The following is a 21847-nucleotide window of genomic DNA, read 5'->3' on the forward strand; positions in this document are numbered from 1 at the left end:
AAATTCTATCTTGCAAGGCTGGCTAGACCAGAGGATGTACACTGGTGCAGATAGGAGCTGGAGGCACAGGGAATCCAGGGCAAATGATTCCTTCAGGACCAGGGGTGGGAGTCGCGATACTGGGAGGGTAGAGGGTGAGTGGGTTGGAAAGAGGGAACCGATTACAAGGATCTACATGTGACCTCCTCCCTGGGGGACGGACAACAGAAAAGTGGATGAAGGGAGACGTCGGACAAGGAAAAATATGACAAAATAATAATTTATAAATTATCAAGGGCTCATGAGGGAGGGGGGAGTGGGGGGGGGGGTAAAAAAAGACCTGATACAAAGTGGAGAGCAAATGCTTTGAAAATGATGAGGGCAATGAATGGACAGATGTGCTTTACACAATTGATGTATGTATGGATTGTGATAAGAGTTGTATGAGCCCCTAATAAAACGTTAAAAAAAACAACAACAACAACAACAGAACTGGCCCTGAGGGTTTGTTACACTTGCACTCTTTACGGGAGTAGAAAGATTCATCCTTCTCCCAAGCAGCCATTGGTGGTTTTGAACCACCGCCTTTGTGGTTAGCAGCTCAATGTGTCACCCACTATGCCACCAAAGCGTGTTGTGAAGCAGAATTTTAGTTGGGTGTATCTTGAATCACTGTCGTACTACAGGCTGGGACTTCCGTCACCACCCTTACTTTCCTTGAGAGTATGGTCTACATCCAACTTAAATTAACGTTCTGTCAAATCCCTCTTGCTCTGGATCCTACACCTGGCTCATCATCTGGTCTCTGAGTCTTAAAACTTTAGCCAGTAGCCTGTCACCTGACCTGATACACCAGATTCTGCAATCTTGTGAGATGTCAGTTGTCAACTGACCAGCTGATCAGGGTTCACTGGACCCTGCAGCCATGTCAGAATTCTTCAGACTGATGCCTAACTCACAGATTTGAAACTTGTCCGTCTCCACATTTGTATGAGAAATTTTCTTGATGGTTCATGAGTTCTGTGAGATGTTACAGAACTCTAAGATGAGAAAAAGAGTACTGATGGGGAAAGAAGAGGTGGAGTTAATGTTAAGAGATGATGGGATTTTACAAGAGTTTGGAAAAGTTGAACATTTGAAAAATCTTTAATATCTACCTCCAGCTACCAGCTTTGTTAATCCTTCTAGAAGAAAGTCCGCCTGCGTCCAGGTGTTAATTTACTGTGTCAGAGTAAGAAGGCACTGCAGCTGTGGCTCCAGTTCGCTATGCACAGATTTATCACAAACCACACGTGTTGCAACATGCCTCTGCATCAGTGGTTCAGTGCAGGCACATTCTCTCCAGGTCTCAATCTCATTAGAGTGCCATCCAAGAAAGGGATATTTTTTAAGCTTTGGAAACAAAAATGTGTCTGGAGGAAGAGCTCTACCAAATTGTTAAGAAAATGTTTAGAAATGATGATGACAACGTATGTACAAATATGCTTAATACAACTGATGTATGGACTGTTATAAGAGCTGTAAGAGCACCCAATAAAATGACTTTTTAATAAAATTAAAAAGTAATAAAATAAAATAAAAAACTGGAAGAAAAAAAAAGACCACTTCCATCAAATTGATTCCAACTCATAGTAACCCTATGCAGGGTTTTGGGGACTGTAAATCTTTAAGAGGGCAGACAGCTTCATCCTTCTCCTGCAAAAGGACAGGTGGACTGAACCAACAACCTGGTACACCTTTAGTTAGTCTTCAAATGTCCACACCCACAGTGCCACCAGGGCTCCTCCTTTTGGGGAAGAGTCTGATGAAAATAGCGCCTTCAGAAACGTATAGACCTCAATGACGGATATGTTTAGAAACAAGTCTCATATTTTTGTTCAATACAAGTTTCTAATACCTTTTGTATGTTCCTTTGTAGACAATGCTCCCAGTGTCCTCAACTCTATGTCCAATTATTCTTGCCTAAAGATAGCACTCCTTAACACAACTCCTCATCGCTGTACTCAGACACAATGCCATTCACTAGTCCTGGGGAATAGCTTTCCCAGCTTGGCCAGCTAGCAAAGGCACCACTTAGAAACTACTACTTGGGCTGCAGACCCATTTTCATTTTTTGAAGAAATTTTGCTGTGGTTATTCCATGTCAAATTTCCTAATTTTTCTGGCCATCACTTGCCTATGCGAATATTATTAGGACTTGTTAGTCTCGCAATGTCAATAAAATATTGTATTCACATAGCTCAGTTATAGTGTCATTACATAGTAAACACAGTACTTTAATAACAAAATAACTCATACTCAATTGTACCTTAAAAGCACAACACCAGACATGTCATTTTCTTGTTCTGACATGATGAGTATGCACTGATAATAAAAATTAAATAAAAATGTGATGGAACAGAGGTACTCATGGCACCTGAAATATTGTTGAGTTGTAATTGTGTTACTGCCGTTGATAGTGCATGAGCAGCACTGTGAAGTGATGCGGATGCCCCAAAAGGTTTCTATCAAAACCAATCAACTCAGCTGTTAATGTAAGAAAGCAGCTAGAGACAATATAAGCTGTCTCGCTCAATGAGCATGGTTGGACTGCAGTAACACTGTATTTATGGACACTGACATTTAATTTCATACAATGTCTCTATGTCTCAAAATAGATCCTTTTCAACCATTCAAAAATGGAAAAATCTTCAGTGGCACATAAGACTCTACAGAAAGAGACAGCAAGCCAGCTTTAGTCCATAAACCACTTCTTCCCAAACCCAGCTGGTAAAGGCAGTCTCCAGCACCATGAGAAGTTTAGTAAGAGACAGGGACAGCGCTGCTCTAAGCTACCCAGGAAGCCATCCCCACTCCCAATTAAGATTGGGTGGCATATGAACAAAGGACACATGAGGTTTAAAAATGAGACTTGCTTCTAAAACAATAATATGTGGATCCTGATCCGGATGCAAAATGCCAAAGAGCCCTTCCTGTCTTCAAAGAAAAAACCACTAAGATGACAACAACAGGTAGCATAAAAATTAGTTCATTTTGTACGGACTGTAACAAATTGCAGGACACTCACTGCCAGAGACCCCAGGGTCGATTAAAGGAAGGGAAGAGCGACCATCACTAAAACGAGACAACGAAGATGAGAAAACAAGGACTTTCAACAGCAGTATGTCAAAATGTATTAGCCCCTGAAACCCTAGACAGGTCCAGCCATTTTCTAGTACTGCTATCAATCAATGTTGCTTTTATAAGGAATAAAATCACTGGAAAAGAAAACGGCCCATCTAATGTAAAGGGGATCACAGCATCCATGCACCTCTGGGAAACCGGTGGGGGCAGGTACGGGGGTGGGTTTGGGGTATTCAATTCCATTCAATTCCATCTTCTGGTACTGAAGTAATGTAGAGTCAACTTGACTGTCAGAGATAAAATGTATAAATTTTCATAGATACCAATGCCGCTAATTCCACTTTAATCCACTCATTAGCATACCTTGCCCTAGAGTAACAGAACTATAACTACAGTGGGTGTACTCAATTTCCCAATGGAATATGCTCTACATTAGAAAAACACCCAATGATGTCCTGTATTGCCTATACAGAAAGTCCATAGGAGTCATCAAGTGAATACTGACACCAAGATTTCTAGAGCACCCTGACCCCGATATGGCCTTCTTTCACTGAAAGTGACTGTTTCCTTGCAATGGTTTCTAGGTGAAACTCACTATAAGCCAGCAGTGGATAAAGACTGTCATTTAACAACTGTTTACTCCATCAGAGTTGCTGGAAACCCTCTTCTCCCAGGGTTCATCCATTCTCCAGTTTCCAAAAATGTCAAAATGACTTAATGGACTTGGAACCTGCAAGGACAGCTACACTTACTCAATATGTAGATAGGGTATAATTATGCTCATATATTCCAAGTCTGTAAGACTCAAATATATTCTTTATACCTCCTGATTAGATTACCTAGAGGGATATAGCACTTTCCATTTTGCCAAGAAATGATTCATTAATTAGGAGAGGAATAATCAACAGAAGTTCACTCACTTTCTTTGCCAGAATTAGAGCTACACAAGAATATCCTACGCCTTCACTCAACAAGCAGCGGAGAGCAGGACTGAGACTGACAGGCCCTGCAGGCTGTGGATAAGCTAGCTTTCCTAGAAATGTTCACCCATCACGAACACATAAACTCAGTAAAACAGGACAGAACATGAAATATTTACAAATGAAATGTGATGTCTGAGAGGCCTCAAAAGAATTCAGTAGGGCAGGAGCTAATAACAGGAATACAGATATAACAACGTTGGCTAGGTGATGATAACTGTATGAATATCAACAAAAAGTAATGAAAATCCATTAAAAATCATTTTATTGGGGACTCGTACAACTCTTATCACAATCCATCCATACATCGATTGTGTCAAGCACATTTGTACATTTGTTGCCAACATCATTCTCAAAACATTTTCTACTTAAGTCCTTGGTATCAGCTCCTCATTTTCCCCTCCCTCCTACCTACCCCCCTCCCTCATGAACCTTGATAATTTATAATTTATTATTATTTTGTCATATCTTACACTGTCCGACATCTCCCTTCACCCACTTTTCTTGTCAGTTCCCCAGGGAGGAGGTTATATGTAGATCCTTATAATCGGTTCTCTCTTCCTCCCCCCACCTTCCCCTTCCCCTCCTGGTATCACTACTCTTATTATTGGTCCTGAGGGGTTTATCTGTCCTGGATTCCCTGTGTTTCCAGCTCTTATCTGTACCAGTGTACATGCTCTGGTCTAGCCGGATTTTGTAAGGTAGAACTGGGATCATGAGAGTGGGAGGGGGGTAGGGAGAAGCACTAAATAACTAGAGGAAAGTTGTATGTTTTATCGTTGCTACCCTGCACCCTGACTGGTTCATCTCCTCCTCGTCACCTTTCTGTAAGGGGATGAAAATCATTTTTTTTAACACAAGCAAGCTAAGAGAAGAATAAGCAAACGATATAAAATGTGTTACTGAATAGGAAAACAAATGAACTATTAAAAGACAATCAACCAGCAAACAGTACCTTAGAAATGGGCAAATTCCTAGTTAGAGGTACACTTCCTACATTGGCTCAAAAAGAAATAAAAGATCTCAATTCTGCTGAGAAGGGTAACAGGTGAAGAGATTGAATCCATTATCAAAAACCTTCTAACAAACAAGAGTCTTGGACCACATGGCTTCAATGGAGAATTCTATCAATCCTCCTCAACCGTTTCACACGCACACAGAGGAAATAGAATACTTTCCAATCCTATGAGGCCACAATTATGACAGTACGGCCAACAGAGAAGGGGGGAAGGGAGACGCCGGAGAGGGCAAGATATGACAAAGTAACAATCTGTAAATTATCAAGGGCTCATGAGGGAGGGGGCAGTGGGGAGGGAAGGGGGAAAAAAAGAGGACCTGACGCAAAGGGCTTAAGTGGAGAGCAAATGCTTTGAAAATGATTGGGGCAAAGAATGTACAGATGTGCTTTATACAATTGATGTATGTATATGTATGGATTGAGATAAGAGTTGTATGAGCCCCTAATAAAATGTTTTTTAAAAAAAGAATAAAACTGCAAATATTCTCTGAATACAGATGCAAAAATCCTCAACATAATACTAGCAAACCCAAACCAAAAGCACATTAAAGAAAATGTGTATGGGGGTTGTTATATGTAAATTCTTTTTACTTCTTTCTGGAATCTTTTGCTATTATTTATTATAAGAGATTTACTAATTTTTACTAATTTGTCACACATCCTCCTCCACCACTGAAGGATTGCCTAGAAAAGCTTTATTTATATGGGAGATTTCTTGTTAATCAGAGAGAACAGATCCTCCTACTTTATGGTCACATCCTCCATTGTATATTATCAAGAAGTAAGAATGATAATAATCAGTTTTGTAAGGATCGTAACCAGGATCAACTGGGTTTTATCCCAGGGTGGGAAGGTAAGTTCAACATTAGAAAAATCAGTGTAACACTCAAAATTCCAAATTTACTGTCCTCTAGCCAACTTCAATTCACAGTGATCCCATAGTGGCCCATAAGGTTTTATGGAAGCAGGCAGAAGAATGCATGGGAAGGAGAAAGATAGGAATTCAAACCACTAATCTTTTGGCTGCCAATTGAGCAATGTCACCACTACACCCACAAAACTCACTGCCATAGAGTTGATTTCAACTGATGCTAACCCTGTAGAACGGAGTAGAACTGCCTCTTTGGGATTCTGAGACTTTAAATCTTTATGGGAGTGGACAGCTTCAACTTTCTCCCACGGACCAGTGGGTTAGAACTTTGGACCTTGTGGCTAGCAGCTCAGTGTGCAGCCTACTAGGTCACCAGGGCTCCTACCACCCCATCAGCGTTCCCTATCAGTGGAATATACCACATCAAGAGATGGACATGTTCAACTCAACCAATGCAAAAGAGGCATAAGACAAAATCCAACTCTTTCATGATAAACACACTCAACGAACTAGAAATAGAAAGAACTATCTTCAATATAACAGAAACTTGTAAAATACAGTACATATCATATATCATCCAATGAATAAGACTGAGATCTTTCCCCTTAGATAAATCCAAAAAGAGCAAAAGCAGAAATGCAAAGATACTTATATACCAATAATCTACTGCAGCACTCTGTTCAATGGCCAAATGGTGGAAACAGCCTAAATGTCCGGTAACAGATGACTAGATGAACAAGTATGGCATGTGTGTGTGTACTCAATCAAATATCACTCAGCCATAAAGCTCCAAACCACACTCTAATATGCACAGACCTTAAAATTATGCTGAATGAAGTTAAGTCACTCACAAAAGACCAACTAGTGTTTTATTCCAATTACATGAAACATCTTGATTAGGCAAAATGAAAGAAAACTATAGTTTCTGAGTGGTTTCCAGAGCAAAAGGAAAGGAGGCCAGCTTAGGAGACGCTGAGCGTCTGTTAAGGATGATGGGCAAATGGGCAAATGGATATGGTGATACTTGCACAACTGTCGGCACTGAAATGTCAAACTTGTAAATATTTTGTTATATTTTACCACCACAAAAATTTACCAACCTCAATCGTAATCAGAGAAATTCATGAAATACACAAAAAAGTTAAAATATTAATATTTAACATTGGCAAGTGTAGAAAGAAACAGACTAATAAACTAAGTATAAATGCAAATGGGTACCGTATTCCCTTTGGAGAATAATACTTAAGAATCTATCCAATTTATAAATGCTTAGGTCATATGAGCCTGAAGTTTTATTATTAACACTATCCTATATAAATGTTTACAAAAATAGTCTCAGATTAACATGCTTAAAAAAGTTATGAAGCTATTCACTAAAGTTTTCTTTTCTACAATGAAAAACTAGATAACATAAATGACTGCTACATCTGTACAAGGAATACTGTCAACGTACTTAAATATTGTTGCAAGGAAGCAAATTATTTAAAGTGGTTCTAGCTAGTCTCTGTAACTGCCACCAACAGACCTTTTCCTGGGGTGTAAGAAAAGGTGGAGGAAGACAATGACAGGATTCAGTTGTGAGTGACTGTTAGCAGGACTCGGTGTGACTGCCAACCTGCTGGGTATAAACTAAGCCATCTGAGAAGGAGCGGGGACTTCACTGTCAGCAAGAGCCAGGAATTGAGTGCAACCATGGACTCCAAGATTCCTGTGTAGTGACCCTCTCATCCACAAAGACAGCTTTGACACCAGCGGAGTGGCAGACGAGCAGCAGCAAAATTAGGAACCAGAATATTAGAGCCGCCATGGACTTAGCAACCCACAGAGCAAGTAAAGTTGAGTGCTGTTGGGCAGGAAGTTGCTTGTGAGGAGTGAGCTGCCTCTGAGCAAGTAATTCAGGGAACTAGACCCGCTGACTGATGAACCTAAAGCTTAGTGCCTTCGGGTTGGTTTTCTGGAGTGGGGCACTTGATTTGGAGAGCTGAGCACCTTCAGGTTGAAGTTTACAGTGGAGTGGCGTGTCCTTAGGACATTTATTAGGAGCCCTAAAATAATTTTGTAACGTGTCCTGACTAACCAACTGTATCCTGAGCAGGTAGACCTGCTTGGTAACCTTTTAACTTCCATACTAAACCCCATAATCATGAGCATGTTGAGTGCGTTCTGAGTGGCCTCTGCAATGTGTACAGGCCCCAACAGGCAAAGGAGAGAGTGCTGTGGGAGACAGAGCAGCTACTGAAAATGCAGCTGTTCACAAGACTGGGCAGAAGGAAATCTCTATGTGTACACATGGAAAGGTGGCTAGGATCATACTGCTGACTGCAAAACGATGCAAAACACTATGTATGTTTCATTCACAATGGGCATTTATAAATTTGAAAACTATATCAAAATCATCCTGAGAGGACAAACAACTAAACTATCAACATTTATCACCAGAAAAAAATGGTGTGGCTATCAGAGGAAATGAAAGACTTTATTTCATACATTTCTGTTGTCTTTAATGACAAGCATGTGTAATTTTGTTATTAATAATTATATACATATATAAGTTAAATAATTCCCTTTAAATGCATTATTTCTCATTATTCCACAACTAAATTCTATGAAGAAAGCTTAAGTCACTAAATCCATGAATCATTAGGTCCCCTGAGAGTCTTATATGCACCTAAATCCTAGCACGAAGCAGTTCTGGTTCATGGGTGTTTGCTAGTTATCAACCAAATTAATTAACGAAAAGAAACAGGGAGGGAGAAAAGGACCTTTCTCCAAGAAAGGTCTTTTAACTATTCTTTCACTTTTAGGGCAAGGACAGTCTTGAAATCAGACAATTTTTAGTTGCACATGTCTCAGAAAAACTAAAAATTATAGTTTATTTCTCTTATCATCTTTAAAAAGTTACAAGAGAAGAAAATTTGTTTTATCTACTTTCCCAAATAAAAACTGACACTTACTAGAACGAGTATAGAAACCAGTTAGTATAGAAACACTTCTAAAACCAAACCCAATGCTGCCAATTCGAGGCCAACTCATAGCTGCCCGATAGGAGGGAACAGAACTGCCCCCAACAGTATTCATGGCTGCAAATCTTTAAGGAAGTAGACTGCCTCATCTTCCTCCTGCAAACAGCGGTGGGGTCAAAGCTGGACTCCGGGTTAGGAGCCAAGCACTCAGAGCTCCCGGCAAGTACTTCATTATTAGAGGCACAGTTCTTACCCCAAAGTGACTTTCAATAAACTCGGCTTTACACCGAATACACTTACGTTCTCTGTATTCTATTTCTGCTTCCTTACGCAGTCTCTTCTCTCTGGCAAGAGCCTCGGGGCTTCCCCACACCTCCAGGGATCTGTGCACGCACACGGCCACCAACAATGAATAATCTTAATGACTTCATCGTACCCATATTTAAATCGAAATAAATTATTTGATCAATCAGGTTATCTTTAACAACCAGTTGTAAAACCCAGTAACTATTAGAATTGTATAACAAAGTATTAAAGGGCATTAGGAAAAACATAAAGCAGTTAATTAAGGAACTTTTCTAAATTAAATATAAGTACAACAAATTTTCTTATAAAGTCGACATTTTTGATTAACAAGTACCTATCATGTAGTTACAGAGAAACAAACTTATAACAAACAATATATTCTCTGGTTTTAAAATATAAAAAGTCTGAATTGATCTATATGCAAGTGTGGATTTATTAATCATAAATTTTACTTGCACTTTTATTCTGAAAGAAATCTGTTCTTACTTTGCCTCCACATCTGATCTCAGGTATACAGTAAAGGACTCAGTATCTTCATGGGGACTTCGTCGTCGGATTTTTCGAAGTTGTTCTAGATCACTAGAAAAAGAAATGGATTGAATTAACCCCGGGAGTCCAAAGCTCACATGGCTTATGAATTTATTGCTGATGGAAAGTTAAAAAGAAATACCCAACAGAGCATAGATATCTGCATATATACCCAGATATATAATAAAACAGATGGTAGGGCAGCTGTGGAAGCTTCTTCATCAAAACCAAACACTGTGCTTGAAAGCTAGGATTGGAGTCTTGGGGGCATCTAGGTCAACTGTTAGAGGATAAAGATAATGTTCTACATCCTAATTTGGTTAAGTACCATCTGGGGTCTTAAAAGTTTATGAAAAGTTATCTAAAATACAATTGATCTCTTCCCATCTGAGGCAAAGAACAATGAAGAAAACTGAATAGTCAAGGAAGCAATTAGTTCAAAGGACTACTAGCCCGCATGAACCAGACAACTCTAACCTGAGGCCAGAGGAACTAGAAGGTATCCAAAACCACTACTGACTGCTCTGACAACCAGGAACACAACCAACGGTCCCAGTCGGAATGGGTGAATGATGTCCAACCAAATTCAAATTCATTTAATAGACCAGTTACCGGTGTGACAGAGACTAGAGGAAACCCCAAGAGGACTCTCCTAAGAGAACATTCTACCTTGGGACTGAAGCTACCTACTCCCTGAGACCACTTTTCAGCAATCTGTTAGAGGAATTTATAAAAAATAAACAACGCCTGGAAGAAGCATGCTCCACAGAGCACGGATCGGACCATGAGCAATGACATGGAATAATTTGCATTAAACTACTGCTGAATGAACTAATATGCTGGGCAAATTTTCACCTAAAACCCAATGCCGATCAGAGTAGTTTTGAATGATAACATTTCATATGCAAAAATTGGTCAACAAACAGTAAAAATAAGAAGAAAAAACCCCAAATCCTGTTGATGCTCAACATAGCTCCTGTAACTGTAGAAACTCATTTCCTCCCCAGTACTTGTTTTTCTCTGCGATGAGCATACTATTGGGATCTTTGATGTACAAACAAAAAGTGAAAGGTGGAAAGAATAAGGATTGATTAGAACATAATCCTCCTACTTAAGAATTTTAATTAAAAATTTAGTCATTTTTGTTTACATCCATATTAATACTATCGTGGCAGTAAACGTTCATTAGTATCAAGTGATAAAGGATATATATCAACTCCATGCTAGGAACCAAACCTATTTTTTTTAAATACAAAGAAATCACCAACTATCATAGGTTCCTAAAAATATTGGACCGGACATCAAAAAATCGGTTATTCCACCTCCCTCTCTACCACTAACTTACTATATGGGCTGGGTCAAGTGGAATGACTCAGTTCAAAGACTTTTTATGAGAACTTATTTAAACACTCTCAGTGAAGTATTATTACTTCTCTATGGGAGATACCAGGGCAGTGAAAAAGAGGCCGTCTCAGCATGCTGGACCGGCACAGGGCTGCACCAGTGGGCTCCAACAGCAGCACCTGCAGTGGGGCTGCATTCTGTTGCACAGAAGGCTGACATGAGTTGGAACTGACTCAAGAGCACCTAACAAGCACAAGGTGAAACAGATTTGAATACGTTATGGTTGCATATCAGTGTTACCGTAGATACTTGAGCATAAGCCAACCCAAGTAACAGCTGAGGCACCTAATTTTACCACAAAAACTGCATTCAAAATGTCCTGTAAGGTATAAGGCATCATGCAAAAAAAAAAAAGAATATATATATATATATATGTGTGTGTGTGTGTGTGTGTGTGTGTGTGTATGTGTGTATACCATAGTGAATGAAGGGGGAAGTGCAGAGTGGAGACCCGAGGCCCAAGTGTCGACCACTGGAGATCCCCTCATAGAGGGGTTTAGGAGAGGAGATGGGTCAGTCAGGGTGCGATGTAGTACCGATGAAGAACACAGCTTTCCCCCAGATCCTGGATGCTTCCTTCCCCCAACTACCATGATCTGAATTCTACCTTGCAGGGCTAGATAGGGCAGAGGTTGTACACTGGTGCATATGGGAGCTGGAGGCACAGGGAATCCAGGGTAGACGATACCTTCAGGACCAGGGGTGTGAGGGGCGATGCTGGGAGAGTGGAGGGTGAATGGGTTGGAAAGGGGTAACTGATTACAAGGATCCACATGTGACCTCCTCCCTGGGAGATGGACGGCAGAGAAGAGGGGGAAGGGAAACTCCGGATAGGGCAAGATATGACAAAATAACAATCTGTGGATTATCGAGGGCTCATGAGGGAGGGGGGACCAGGGAGGGAGGGGGAAAAAAAAGAGGACCTGATGCAGAGGGCTTAAGTGGAGAGCAAATGCTTTGAGAGTGATTAGGGCAAAGAATGTACGGATGTGTTTTATACAATTGATGTATGTATATGTATGGATTGTGATAATGAGTTGTATGAGCCCCTAATAAAATGTTTTTAAAAAAAAAAAAAGGTGGCAGAGTGGGGAGGGAGGGGGAAAGAGGAGCTGATACCAAAGGCTCAAGTAGAAAGAAAAGGCTTTTAAAAGATGATGGCAACATATATAGAAATGTGATCAATACAATTGATATATGGATTGTTATAAGACCTGTAAGAACCCTCAATAAAATGATTTTTTAAATGTCCTATAAAAACTCTGATTATATATGAGTATATATGGTATATTGCTTGCTGTTTTAAGTTATTATACTGAGTATAGGAATCTTTATTTCTTGGTAATACACCATGGCAGGATGGGCCCATACATAGAGTAATAATGAAAATGGTCTGAACCATCTGCTATCTCTAATTAGCAACAAATCTCCCCTGTAAATATTGCTCTTCTTCCTCAGAGAAGGGGAGAAAGTTTAAATTTGTGACAAATATTATTTCAATAAATCCCTATGATAAAAAAACACAAAATATACCAGACAGTAAGTAGTAAGAGAATTTACACACAACAGCAAGCACAGTTGGAATGTTAACAAAAATGTAATTAAGTACACAACGTACTAGCCAAAACCAGCAACTTTTTAAAAAATCAAACATAAATATGCTAATAATCTCACTGGAAATTTTGCTTCATGCCATTAACCTAATAATAAAACTCCTAAGAAGGTCTTTGTGTGATAGAGGTTCTGGAGACCCTTTCTGTGAGTTTCAGCGCAGAAAAAACAGAACAGATGAGAACTGCTCATGCAGGGACCGAATTCAGGTTAGCATGATCATAATTTGGAACATTTTTGACTGAATATAAACATGTCTTCACTTCGGAAAGGAGCCGGTGGGACAGAAGCCCTTTGAGCGTGCGTAGAAGTCCCCTGTAGGGTTCCCAGGCCGCCATCTTCACAGACCGCCCTTCTCTCTCTCCTGCGCAGCACTTGGCACGTGCTAACCACCTGGTGAGAGGCTAGCTTCCCCACCTCTGGGCCCTGGCAAACAACCCTGTGTGTCTTAGCATTAACAGGGCTTCGCAGGTCATACATACTTACCAGCCGTAAGAGGGAGGAAAAGAGAGGGAGTCACTATTTAAGAAGCAATGAGTTTCAGTTCATAACGATGGGAAATTTGGAGACCAATTATTGGTGCTGATTGTACAATATGATTAATATAATTGATGTCACTAAATTGTACACATGAAAAATGCTGAATCATAAATGTTGTGTTACATTTATTTTTTAATCATTTTATTGGGGGCTCATAAAATTCTTATCACAATCCATACATATATCCATGTGTCAAGCACATTTGTACATATCATCATTCTCAAAACATTTGCTTTCTACTTGAGCCCATAATATTGGCTCTTCATTTTCCCCCTCCCTCCCAGCTACCCCCTCCCTCATGAACCCTCGATAACTTATAAATTATTATTATTTTGTCATATACATGTATTTTCACAACACTTAAAAAAAGAAACAGTTAAAACCTTTCCCCCCATTTTAATTATTCACTATACCTGGATTTAAGACAGAACTCATTTATTGCTCTGACTCCAGTGATGAAATTATTCTGAGTGTACTTTGGTCCATACTCTCTCTTCTTAAGGACTGCTTTGACTGAAACAAAAAACAGGTAGGTACAAATATCAAATATGCGCTGTTAAAGCTGTTTCCAGAAGCATATACCCTAATATTCACAAGGGAAAACAGACCTTTTTGCTGATGCAGTGAAGGACTTAAAAAAATAAAATTCTCCAAAACCAAATAGGATAAGAATACAATTACCTTTGTAGCAATCTACCTTTGATTCTGTAGTTCACTGGTGACTCCTGCCAAAATGCTAACCTTTTGTCTCTAATGGACACCTCATATAAATACTATTGATCTGTCTCTATCAATTTAAGACAATTTTTTCAATTGTTCAATGTGTGGCACTGAACTGAAAAATTGAAATACTGAAAAATAACGGACATTTCAATGACAAAAGTGTAGGTAGCTCAGTGTTTGACAGACGGGGTGCAACAACAGTGTATAAAAAGGGAACCAGAAAGCAATGAAAGAGAACGGCACATGATTAAGATTAAGTGCTTCTGGTGAAAACTTGTTACAGTTAAATAATTTATGTGTACACTAGATTTTTAAAGTCTGAAAGCCATAAGACTACTTCACAAAATGTTAACCAAGCTGAACCAAACTAAAGAACACTTTGTACCAGCAAAAAATACTACAGGATTGAAACAGCAAATGTTTTCTTACACTAGAAAACTCCAAAAAGTTCGTAGAAAAATGGAATTAAGAGAAAAGAATTTTTCCAAGAACTTTATGAAGTCCCCTTATAGAAGTCCCCTTATGAAGTCCCCTTACTGGAATAAGAGGTTTAAAAAGTTTATTACAGATTATAGGTAGATAGTCTCCTGCCAAATTACTATTAACAGGTACTAAAACTGCTAATAAAATGATGGCCCGAATAACACAATATTAATGTGCATCAATAAGAGTCTAAGAATCAAAATTACCATTATCAATGGCCTGTTATTCTGTTGTAAAATCATATGAAGTGAAACTTTTCATCACATGATGCAGACAATGCAGATAAATGACATAAGCAAACAACTGAAGGGCGAGAACAAAACAAGAAAAGCCAGTGTGTTCTCCTTCAAGTTACCACCTAGGAATTGCGTGTTTTGTTCCTATATGTTCGCTTATGAGTTTCCTGTTCTACTTCCCATGTTGAAAGAGCAAAGTAACCCTAAAATTATCCATGACTGCAGTTGCTAAAAGGAAGTGGTGGCGTCATGGGTTATTCATTGGCCCACCAAGGCTAAGGCCAGCCACCTGAGCCCGCCAGCAGCTCCTGCTCAGTACAGATTTCAGCCTGGGAGACTCACAGGCACAGTTTTTTCTACCCGCCCTGCAGGGCCATTCTCAGTCAGAATCAACTTGGCAGCAGTGAGGGTTATTGTGTTGTTTTGTTTTTCACATTGAGTAAAAAGACTGTTAAAATAACACAAAAGAATGCTAAAACAACACATTTACCACGTAAATGTCAAATTACAATGACTAGATAAGAATACCTCAAAAGTAAAATTTAATATAAAAATGAAAGTTACTGAAAAAAGACATGCAAGGAAGTTCAGAGTTCTTTTTAGATGAATTTCAGATCTAAACTGCTTTGTCTCAATAACCCATAAATTCAAAATCAGATGAATTCTTCTGAAACAGAATTACATCTCTCTTCACAAAGTTCATTTTAAAAATCCATTCAAAGAAGCTAGAAATCGCTGATGATCTATCCTGACACACATTTTTGATGCTGGTATTAACTGCCACATCAACAGCAACTTAAATCTAAGTGTGCATTCTGCATTATCTTCAAGGTACCTTAAAAAGATGTCCCACTTTTAGCAGTATCTTATGAGAGAAAAAACTAAGGCTCAGAGAGTAAACTCTGACCATGAGCAAGTAAACTGCCCAAGGACACAGATAGTCAGTTCTGGAGCCACACACCAAACCCAAGCTTGTCTGACCGAAGTCATGATGCTCATTACAAAGCTTTGCTGCCTCAAGAAATACAGTGCTTTGGAGATGAAGCCACACTCTTAGCAAACAGCAAGACTGCAAGCAGGAATTTCTTCAGAATTCAATGATACCTGAATAAAGACCAACCAGGTTAAGAATGTCAAAACCACCTGGATTTGGACAAGCTATAGCTGGTAGGTGCTGGACCTCCTGTTCTTTATTCCCATATGTCAAAAAGAAAAAGAAAAAAAAAGTCCAGCAGTTGATGACTATGTTTGTCATTGCTTCATTTTTTGGACTTCTGAAGATATAATTACCACAAAATTTGTGACTGAAGACAAAATACACTGTATTAACTTTTGAAACCTATACCCGGAGGTGACAAACCAGAAAGACTCATACAAACTAATTTTGTACAAATGATTCAAGACATCGCTTTGATGAAGAATAGACTATATTTACCTCTTACTTGGAGCGGCTCTTGCTTCATAAGTGTTGCTTTGATTCCTGCACCTACATTTTCTGCTGTAAAATGTATTAAAAATGCTTATATTATATCATTTTAAACAACTATTTTCAAACAAATCTATAAATTGAATTAATAGTGACTTTTATGGCAATTTAGAAATGTCTGAAAAGATATATATTGTAGACCAATTTGGAGTTCGCTCACAAATGCAAGAGTAGTCAAACATTTAAAAAATCTATTCATTAAAAAAAAAATCTATTCATTCCCCTCATTTCAAAGTCTACAGAAAAAGCATTTAACAAAACTCATCATCCATTGTAAGCTTTCTTAGAAAATTAGAGGAAAGAAGATAATTTTGTGAATGGGCAAGACAGGCCACCTATAACAAACAGGGTATTCAATGGTGAAATTTCAGTTGCCTACTCTTTAAAATGAAAAATAAAAGGAATTACACCAATGATGATTCTATTCAAAACTGTGAGGATGACTATTAAACAATGCTAAGATAACTGTGTAACCTCTCCCCTCCTTCAGCAAGTAAATATTATTTTATTTTCCCTCTATACTTTTAGAGTTATTATTCTAAATTAGTTCCTCTTTGTCTTCTGCATAAGGAACTCTGAGAGCATTGTGGATGACTGGTCGGCAAACTACAAGGCTTGCAGTTCAAACCCACCAGCCATTCCAAGACAAGAAAGACAAAGCTGCCTGCTCACATAAAGAAGCCCTCAATTAGTTCCCCTCTTCCAACACACCCTCCCTCCTCTCCCAGCATCGCCACTCACACCACTGGTCCTGAAGGGATCATCTGCCCTGGACTCCCTGTGTTTCCAGCTCCCATCTGTACCACTGTACATCCTCTGGTCTAGCCAGATTTGTAAGGTAGAATTAGGATCATGATACTTGGGGGTGTGTGGGGGAAGAACGGACATTTAGGAACTAGAGGAAAATTGAATGTTTCATCTTTGGTACATCGCACCCTGACTGGCTTGTCTCCTCCCCGAGACCATTCTGTAAAGGGATTTCCAGTGGCCTACAAATGGGCTTTGGGTCTCTACTCCGCACTCCCCCCCTCATTCACAACAATATGATTTTTTGTTCTGATGATGCCTGATACCTGATCCCTTTGACACCTCGTGATCGCACAGACTGTTGTGCTTCTTACATGTGGGTTTTGTTGCTTTTGAGCCAGATAGCTGCTTGTTTACTTTTAAGGCTTTAACCTCCCTGGCGGTCTAATTATGTCAGTAATTTTGTACCCAAAGCAGTACATTGTTTTGAATAAAACTTGCTTTATATTTCCAGGCAAAATTTTTTCCAAATGACAGTAAAAAGGCAGGCAGGGCACTGGAGACTGATCTAGGGACAAATCTGAGGTGAGTTGCTTTGATACAATGTAATCCTCATAGGTTACACTGTATTACTCTGTGTGTGTGTGTGTGTGTGTGTGTGTGTGTCTTTTAGGCTTGCAGTTTTGAATTTCCCACCCAGTTCTGCCCCCATGTGGCAGCAATGCACACAGAAAACAGAACACAACCACAGAGAACAGAACAAAACGGAAGAAAGAAGTCAGATTGCTCTGCGATCACAGCGGAGGACACCGCTGGACCGGGGAGCAGTTAAGGGACTTCTCTGCAGTATAATCCCAAGTATGGCCCGGGGTTACCACTTCTGACAGTTAACATTTACCCCGAGCCACACACGCTATTATTGCCAGGGAGGTTAAGACCCGAGACACTATATCTTTTGATAGCCGGCGCCATCAACTTTCTTCACCACATTTGCTTATGCACCCATTTGTCTTCAGCAATTGTTTCATGGTTCAATGATAAGACTTTTTGTTCTTTGATGCCTGATATCTGATCCCTTCGATACTTCGTGATCATGCAGGCTGGTGTGCTTCTTCCATGTGGGCTTTGTTGCTTCTGAAGTAGATGGCCACTTGTGTATCTTCAAGCCTTTAAGACCCCAGATGCTTTATCTTTTGATAGCCGGGCACCATCAGCTTTCTTCACCACATTTGTTTATGCACCCACTTTGTCTTCAGCGGTTGTGTCAGGAAGGTGAGCATCATAGAATGTCAATTTAATAGAAGTATTCTTGCTTTTAGGGAGTACTTGAGTGAAGGCCCAATGTCCATCTGCTACCTTAATACTAAACCTATAAATATATGCACATAGATCTATTTCCCCATCCTCATATAGAAATATATTTACATATGTACATGTCTTTATTTAGACCTCTATAAATGCCCTTTGCCTCCTAGCTCTTTCCTCTATTTTCTTTGGCTTTCCTCTTGTCCCACCATCATGTTCAGTCTTCATTTGAGTTTCAGTAATTCCTCTTGGTTACATTACCCTTGATCACACCCTACCAGGCCTCCTACATCCTCCTCACCATCGATTTGGATCACTTGTTCTTCCCTTGTCCCTGGTTTTGTTAACGCCACTACCTTCTCCCCCTCCCCCTCTCCCATGTCCCCCTGGAAGTGTCAATCCCATTGTTTTCTCCTCCAGATTGTTCATAGAGTCTATCTTATTTAGATAGGCCTGCGGAAACAATAGCATGCACAAAAACAAGACAGAGCAAAACCAAGCAACAATATACAACAAAACAACAAGAAACCAATGACAAAAAAAAAACAAATCAAAACAACAAGAAAGAAAAGCTTATAGTTAGTTCAAGGACTGTTTGTTGGCCTTTAGGAGTGTTTTACAGTCCAGTCTGTTGGGGCACCACGCCTTGGCCCCAAAGTCCAGCTTCGGCATTCCCTGGGGACCTCGCCATTCTGTTCTCTTGCTGTCCTGTTGCACCCTCTTAGTGTTTTGCCTCGGTGTGGCAGAATCGGATCTGGCACAATTCCAACAGTGTGTCTCCAGTGTTGTCCCCTGAAGGGCTATGGGTCAGTGAGGGATGTCGTGTCTCATAGAGGGGCCAGCCATGTGGTCCTCTCTGTGGACTGGCTGCTCTGAGCGAAATATCAGCCTCAAGGTCTGGTGGGCCAGAATGTGCTCCAGTCTCTCCTCTTCCCTCTTTATCTGCTCTCACGTGCTCCAATCAGATATGTCCCTCTCTCAGAGCTGCAAATTCAGTGCCGTCCTCTGAAATAAATTCTTCTGGGGGGAGAGGCAGGTGTCCATGTAGTTGGGATTGAGGCTGGCCCCTCACAACTCTCCACTGGTTCCCTACTCCACGCCGGCATATTTCATTCACATCTTGGAGCACTGGGTTGAAGTCTGGTCCCTCTTTCCCTCTGGAGATATAAATACCCTCCCCTTGGATGGGTTAATGCCCTGTGCCCCCACTACCCATTTCTTTTTTTTTCCCTCTCCCCACCTCCTTTTTAGTTGACTACCATATGTATCCCTATATTTTGTCTGGTTCTTGCCACACTACTTGGTCCTCACCCCAGTAATGTATGTATACAGTAGCTTTTTCCCTATGCCTTTTGCTTTTTTAACTTACCTCAGTGGACTCATGATGTACTTGTCCTTTTGTGCTTGGCTTACTTTGCTTAGCATGATTTCCTCCAGTTTTTCCCATGCAGTGATGTGCTTCATACGTTCATCACTGCTTTCTAGCGATGCGTAGTACTCCATTGTATGTATGTACCACAGCTTTTTAATCCACTCGTCATTTGATGGAAATTGGGGTTGCTTCCAACTCCTTGCAATTGTGAACCACATGTGCCACAATAAACATTGGAACAAAGATGTCTGACCTTGGTTTGTTTCTTACCTCTTCTGGATATATGCCCACTAGGGGGATTCCTGGGCAGTATGGTAACTCAATTTCCATCTGTTTTAGATATTGCCAGATTGATTTCCATAGTGGCTGTACATACTTACAAGTAAAGCAGCAGTGGATGAGCGTTCCTGTCTCCCCATAGCCCCTCCGACACTTGTTGCTTTCTGATTTTTTGAATTGGGCTATCTTTGAGTGTGTTAGGTGGTACCTCATTGTCGTTTTAATTTGCATTTCTCTTATGGCTAGAGATCGGGAACATTTTCTCATATGTTTGTTGGCCATTCAGATTTCTGCCCCGTGAAACTTCTGTTCAGGTCCTTTGCCCACCTCCTCAGTGGGAAATTAAGTTTTTTCTTTTTGGAAGCTAGCGGAGAATTGTAGATTTTTGTAATAAGGCCTTTGTCTGATGTGTCATTGCTATAGATGTTTTCCCAGTCCGTGGACTCTCTTATTTCTCTCTTGGTGAATTCTTTCGATGTACACAGGTGTTTGTCGATCTGTGCCTCCTCTGTGTGTGTCCTCCCCTGTTTCTGACGGGTCTGGACACTCTTACTGGAAGTTCTTTTGTCAGGTAGCACTGAGTGCTAATTAGTATACTCCAAAAACAACAACAACACAAGTATCACAAATAACAACAAAAGCTTTCTGTGGCTTCTATAGGGTTTTTTGGTTGGTTGGTTTTTTTGTTCTTTAATTTCTCTGCTTGGTACTCAGAGAGACTTCAATTACAAAAATTTTTTCTCATTCATTATCTCTCTATATTGCTTTTACATCATTCTATTCTTTCTATTCTCTTTTCTAGAACTCCTATTAAAAGTCTGTTAAGGGTTTCATGTTTCTTAAATTCATTTATTAATCTTTTTGTCTTCCGATATGCATTCTTCCTAGGAAGAAGAATGCGGCAGCGGGATTGGAAGAAGGCTTATTATCAGCCTACAATACCAGATGACACACCTTGCTTGCTGAAAGTGAGGAGGACTTGAAGCACTTGCTGTTGAAGATCAAGGACTGTAGCCTTCAGTGTGGATTACAACTCAATGTATAGAAAACAAAAATCCTCACAACTGTACTAATAGATAACACCATGATAAGTAGAGAAAAAATTGAAGTGGTCAAGGGTTTCATCTTGTTTAGATCTATTATAATCAATGGTCCTGGAGATCAAAAGACACATGGCATTAGGCAAATCTGCTGCACAAGATCTTTTTAAAGTACTGAAAAGCAAGGATGTTACTTTCAGGACTAGGTATACCTGATGTAAAGCATGGCTATTTTCAATTGCCTCATATGTATATGAAAGCTGGAAATTTATTTAGAAGACCAAAGCAAAATTGATGCATTCGAACTAAGATGTGGAAAATAATATTTAAAGTACATGGACTGCCTAAAGAACAAAAAAACCAATCTTGGAAGAAGGATAGCCAGAATATTCCTTAGAGTCAAAACTGGAGAGTTAGTCTTACATACATCCCTGAAGGACCTCATGCTTGGTAAAACAGAGGGGCATCAAAAGAGAGGAAGGCTCTCGCTCCATGAGATGGCCTGGCACCGGGGCTGCAACAATGGGCTCAGGCATAGGAAGTGACCAGCAGTGTGTTGTTCTGTGTCCCCTAATAGCAGCACGTGCATTCAAGACGGAGGTCCATTTACTACTTCTCGACTCCACTGGTTAATCCTAAGGAGGTTATGAAAGCATGTTTGTAAATTAAAGATGAAAATACTTCCATTTAATGAAAAATACTACTTCCACCATTCAACAATGAGGGGTTAAATGACTATGAAGATCTTACTTTTGTCTAGCACATCTCTACCTATAGAACCTATACACACATTTCCTGAAATTCTGCTTTGAAGGGCTGAGAGCAGGACAAAGAAGAGTCAAGGGAAAGGGGC

At 39.9% G+C, this 21847-nt stretch overlaps 1 protein-coding gene across 1 annotated transcript in view; it reads right to left on the reverse strand.

Moving 5' to 3' along the window:
• The window catches only part of SLC30A9 (solute carrier family 30 member 9), an 85128-nt gene that overhangs the window by 44744 nt on the left and 18537 nt on the right, over positions 1 to 21847 (reverse strand). Inside the window, exons 3-6 of the mRNA XM_075544383.1 lie at positions 16201 to 16263; positions 13737 to 13836; positions 9727 to 9819; positions 9235 to 9317 (exon numbers count right to left, since the gene is read on the reverse strand). Of these exons, the coding sequence (XP_075400498.1) occupies positions 9235 to 9317; positions 9727 to 9819; positions 13737 to 13836; positions 16201 to 16263 (339 nt within the window). The remainder of the gene's footprint in view (positions 1 to 9234; positions 9318 to 9726; positions 9820 to 13736; positions 13837 to 16200; positions 16264 to 21847) is intronic.

The sequence above is a fragment of the Tenrec ecaudatus genome, chromosome 3 (assembly GCF_050624435.1).
Source record: "Tenrec ecaudatus isolate mTenEca1 chromosome 3, mTenEca1.hap1, whole genome shotgun sequence".
Classification (NCBI taxonomy): domain Eukaryota; kingdom Metazoa; phylum Chordata; class Mammalia; order Afrosoricida; family Tenrecidae; genus Tenrec; species Tenrec ecaudatus.